Source organism: Etheostoma spectabile, chromosome 6 (assembly GCF_008692095.1).
Source record: "Etheostoma spectabile isolate EspeVRDwgs_2016 chromosome 6, UIUC_Espe_1.0, whole genome shotgun sequence".
Classification (NCBI taxonomy): Eukaryota; Metazoa; Chordata; class Actinopteri; order Perciformes; family Percidae; genus Etheostoma; species Etheostoma spectabile.
Window position 1 is genome coordinate 26473043 of NC_045738.1, and position 5112 is coordinate 26478154.

At 48.2% G+C, this 5112-nt stretch overlaps 2 protein-coding genes across 5 annotated transcripts in view; both read right to left on the bottom strand.

Moving 5' to 3' along the window:
• Nucleotides 1-297, bottom strand: part of ppox (protoporphyrinogen oxidase) — a 9888-nt gene extending 9591 nt beyond the window's left edge. The window contains exon 1 of one of the 2 annotated variants that reach the window (XM_032517689.1): nt 193-259. Coding sequence is in view for 1 of the 2 variants with exons in the window: in XM_032517688.1 (XP_032373579.1) it covers nt 193-262 (70 nt within the window). In the remaining variant the exon portion in view is untranslated. Of the gene's footprint in view, nt 1-192 lie in introns of both variants that reach the window. The other variant, XM_032517688.1, reaches the window with a different exon arrangement.
• A 1721-nt stretch (nt 298-2018) lies between these two features.
• The window catches only part of dyrk1b (dual-specificity tyrosine-(Y)-phosphorylation regulated kinase 1B), a 47626-nt gene continuing 44532 nt past the window's right edge, over nt 2019-5112 (bottom strand). For all 3 annotated transcript variants that reach the window (XM_032517710.1, XM_032517711.1, XM_032517709.1), the window contains exons 12-13: nt 3942-4045; nt 2019-3425 (exon numbers count right to left, since the gene is read on the bottom strand). In XM_032517710.1, the coding sequence (XP_032373601.1) occupies nt 2910-3425; nt 3942-4045 (620 nt within the window). In that variant the 3' untranslated portion in view covers nt 2019-2909. The remainder of the gene's footprint in view (nt 3426-3941; nt 4046-5112) is intronic.

A 5112-nucleotide genomic window follows, 5' to 3' on the forward strand; every position in this document is an offset into this window, starting at 1 on the left:
TCCTCTCTCTAACTCTTCTCGTCCCTCTCTCGCTCGATCCCTCTCTCTCTCTCTCTCTCTCTCGTCTCTCTCTCTCTCTCTCTCTCTCTCGCTCTTCTCATCTACACACACACACACACACACACACACACACACACACACACACCACACACACACACACACACCACACACACACACACACACACACACACCTTATGTCGGCCGCGTACCGGTAGCGTTCATCCGGAGTTCTCTTCTTGTTTCTGTTCCGACACCACGCCATAACACTTCCGACCTGACTCCTTCACAATAAAAGCACCGCCTCCGCACTTCCTCGTGTTGCTGTATAATGGCACGCGGCGGAGCGGCAGCGCCCCCAGCTGGGGGGAGGGGGACCATACATCCAGACAAGAAGAAGAAGAAATAAGAAACATTTCATATGCTCTTTAAAAATATCAAAACAAAATAAAGAAGCGTCTCCTGTCTCAATCTCCGCTTCCTCTTCTGTGATTTATTATTCTAAATCAACTTGTCCAACCACGGGGGGTTCAGATGTCCTCCTGGGACATGAGACAGCCTGAGGATGAGCCCTGGTCCTGCAGCACGGACCCCTTATGTCTCTGTGTGTTGATCACACGGTCTGACAGCATGGGGGGGGGGGCACGTATTAATATGAAATAGTTATGTTGAGTTTATCAAGGACTTTTGTGTGTACGGCTGACAATGATCAGTGTGTTGAAGAATTATGACATGCGATAAAAAACGGTCATATCCGTGGAGAAATATGGTTATTGTGGCAGCAAAAAGTTTTATATTCCATCAGATAATATTGAAGTTAAATCAGCCTCCTCCCTGGAGAAAGACCCTGACCCCGAGCTGGTCCCCGGGTGCTGTATGTCCAGTTGTCTATATGATAATATGAGATTCATTCCCGTTGTTATGGTTCCTTTTTGACATCTTTTTAGTTTTTGTCGCTTTTTTCAACATTTTGGAACTTTCTTTAAACGGTTCCAGAAGTTTAACCTGCAGCTTTGTGTGAGATCATTTATATATAAAGCTAAAAGAACATTTCTGACTGTTAATAGCCCCCCCCCCCCCCCCCCCCCCCCGACACACACACACACAGATCTTTATCGCTAGTTAGTCTTGACCGACAAGGATCTGGACCGAGGGGGATCTGGACCGAGAGGGGTCTTCATCGCTGAGGAGCAGTTAGTCTAGACCAAGGGGGATCTGGACCGAGAGGGATCTGTATTACTGAGGAACTGTGTCGCTGTCAGTAGGAACGAGGACCTGATCCCCCGGTTCAGGACTCGGGCTGGTCCCCGGCTGTAGATCTGAGAGCACCGGAACTTTCTTTTTTAAATATGAATTACTGAGAGAGACCAGCCAAACTAAGTTGGTATATTTAACATTAAATGACTAGATTAATATAGTATATTAATGAGTTTATGACTCCCATGACAGCTGCTATCTCTCCGCAGCTCAGGTTTTGATTGGCTGTCTGCTGATTGGCTGTCTGCTCATTCAGACCTAAGTAACAGCCAATCACGGTTCAGAGTACATTTTGTGTGTATTCAATGATGTGATCATTTATTTGCAGTCTTATTTCTGGAATATTGAAGACTGGGCCCCTGGAGGCGTGGGGCCCCCCTTCGGTCCGCCGGGCTTCACCCTGCCAGGACATGAGGTCCCGAGGCGGGGTCACGTTAGTAGGAAGAAAAGCGGAGATCTGATGTTTGTTTAACTTTGGTGTGCAAAAGTATACTCTTTATTCTTATTATATATCCAACTTTATTTTGCCCCAAACCCCTCCCCTCCACCCAGCCCCCACAACCGGTGGCATTCCCATGTCACCAGTTACTGTCACTGTTACAATAGCCAATCAGAGCTCACCTGCAGAAAGAAGGCAACCAAACAAAGAAGAGCAGAAAAAAAGGTTACTTTCAGTTTGTTTTTTCTTGTTAAATAGTAATAAATACATTGAGATGCAGTGGTTCTTACTTTATCCTTTTCTCTTAAGCAGAAGGGTTAAAAAGTTTTTTTTTATTTCTGTTTCTATTTCTTTTTATTTCTTTATTGATCTGTGTTGGATCTTTAGCAGCAATCCGGACCAGTTGTCATGGTGATTAGCAGCACAGAGAGGAGGAGCTGTCTGGAGGAGAAACATAGGAGGAGGAGGAGAGGAAGAAGGAAGCAGGGAGGGAGAGCTGGAGGAGGAGGAGGAGATCCCTATGAGCGTCAGTGTCCTGCCTCCTCCCCCCTGCCCCCCCCCGTACGCTGTCAGAGCGAGGACACAAACTCCAAGAAAAGGAGAGAGAGTCCATGAGTCCTGAATCACACGTGTTGGTGCTTTCTCCCTTTGAACCAGCTTCTGTCTGCTTGATGCAGCTGTGTGTGTGTGTGTGTGTGTGTGTGTGTGTGTGTGTGCGTGTGCGTGTGCGTGTGCGTGTGCGTGTGTGTGTGTGTGTGTGTGTTAAGACTGCTCGTCTCCAGGGACTGACTGACTGCACTGATGCCACCACATGGAGAAACATGGGAAAGCATGGCTCCTCTCTCTTTCCTCTTCGTCCTCCTCCTCCTCTCCAGGCTTAAACAACAACCAAGTAGAACACACAACTCCTCAAACCCGAGAAAAATCAAATAATATTAAACAACAACAATAATAATAATAATATTAATAAAAACAAACTTGTCACAATCATTCCTTTTCCAATTACAGTCGCATCGAAAGACAACAAACTAAAAAGCAGATCAAAGGAGTTTTCCCAGCATCTTCCTCCTCCTGCTCCTCCTCCTCTCATGCAGTACAAACTCCTTCAGCACAAAGTTTGCCTCTTTGTCTCTGACCTCTGACCTCTGGCTGTGTGTGTGTAGTTGTAGTAGTTGTAGTTAAAATTGTATGGCTTTAGGGCATGGTTCAGGTTTTATCAAGAGTTGGCGGGCCCCTCGTCTGAGTCCGGCCTCCCTCTGCCCGCCGCAGCCGGGTTATTGTTGTTGGAGGCAGGGTAGTAGTCCTCAGGGGGCGGGGCTTGTGGCCCTGGGGCGGTGGGGGCCGTCCGAGTCCGGAAGGCAGACAGTCCGATTGGCAAAGCGAGGGGCAGGGAGGCGGAGCCAAACTGAGAGGCCTCCATGGAAGACACCGCCCCCAGGTGGTGCAGCCCTAGGGACACGCCCACATCCATGCTGTCACTCATCTGGGGCGAGGAGCCCTGCTGGCCCCCCCCTCCACCGATGCCCGTCTGTCCACCCTGCCGCAGGCCACGCCCTCCGTTCCCGTGGTGGGAGTAGGTGGGGTGGGGGTGGTGGGGCGGGTCCAGGAAGTGGCGCTGGTGTTGTTGGGAGGCAGCCGGCTTGTGGAGCAGCAACTGGGTGTATGCTGGGTCCTGACCCCCACCTCCACCATCACTGCCGGGCCACATCCTCATCTGCTGCTGGGAGGGAGCCTGGTGACACACACCACACACACACACACACACACACCACACACACACACACACACACACACACACACACACACGAGTCAGGAATGCAGGGACATGAATGAGCCTGATGAGACATTACTGCTGATCTCTACACAGGCTGCACAATAAAATTGTTTTTTATCCTCATCGTCATGGCGATATCAGCTATACATCACACAAAGTGTAAGACTTTGGGAGATTTGAGTTAGTTGAAAGAGAGCATGCACCTAAAAATGTAACTAGAATTCTTTTTTTTTTTATTGTGCTTCTTATTGTGATATTTGCATATTCCCCCCCCCCCCCCCCCTCATGCAGTCCGTTCTGCACCATCCTCACCTTTCTAATGACAATTAGAAAGAAGACAATGTTGTTTATTGTCTGCAGATGTTCAATCATCACTCTCTGTCCATGGGAATATCATGTCCGAGAGGTGTGTGTGTGTGTGTGTGTGTGTGTGTGTGTGTGTGTGTGTGTGTGTGTGTGTGTGTGTGTGTGTACCTGAGGGCTGGTCATCTCATAATCTGAATGTGTAACAGCAGAGTTGTAGTAGCGGTTACTGTAGCGGTAGTTGCGGTTGTCATTGGAAGAACCACTGGAGCCACCTGGAACCAGAACAGAGCCCATTAAAGACCTAGACCTGCTGTATGGAGGATGAGCCAGGTGATCGCCGCTGCTTCCTCATAGAGCAGGTGCACTAGAAACCAACTACTTCCTGTTAGGAGTTCCGCTAACCTGAATGAGGATTAAATGATGTAGTTGTGCGGTTCTCCTAGCCTTTCTAAATGTTATCAGCCCGCATGGATCCTGATCCTGGTCTCCATTGATTTACAGACAGGAGGTTTTGGGGCCAGTGTAATTCCACTGTTTGGCCGCTATGTCCAATGAGATGTGTCAGGAGACGTGTGACGGAGGCGTGTGACGGAGGCGTGTGACGTCACGTAAACAAACCCAAACTCTACCCAAAAACTTCTACTACGTCCCTGAAACAAAGGGAGCACTCGGGAGACTAGTAAAGGTTCTATATTAAATATAGTATATATATATGTTGTATGTTACATTCACTGTCTAGAAATGAAAGCCCACTCCATTTTTCCTTTTCAGTTTTTGCGGTAACTTCTTCTCCTCCTCCTCATTGGCGTGTTTCTTTAGAAATAAACGAGGGACAAATAGAGTCTTTAAACGCTGATGATGTCAAGTTTTTCACTGTCAAAATGAATGGGATTCAATGGGATGCTAACGGGGGGTGAGTGCTTGTTAGCCTCAGAATCTCCCCATAGGACATACGCTTTCTGGATGCTCGCTTACATCATATGTACACTCAGTTTAGCTGTGCATTGTGGGTATTTTAAAGTTGAGTATGTAGTGAATGAAATTAACGTGGAGAATTGGAACACCACTACAAAATGGCAAACACACTATATAGAGAACTACTTCTGTGATGGATCTGTGAACGGTTTCAAACCCAGCTCTGGCCCACAGACAGAAGCTGGGCTTCTCAGGCCCTGTTCCCCCCCCCCCTCAGCTGTGTGACTGGACAGCATGGCTGTCACTGACACATGTTCCCCGATAGCTTTCCTTTTCATGCCAGCTGTGACACTGGAACATTATCAGTGGGGTTCTGAGGATGGAGCAGTGTTGGAGGAGAGAGGGAGAGAGGGAGAGAGAGAGA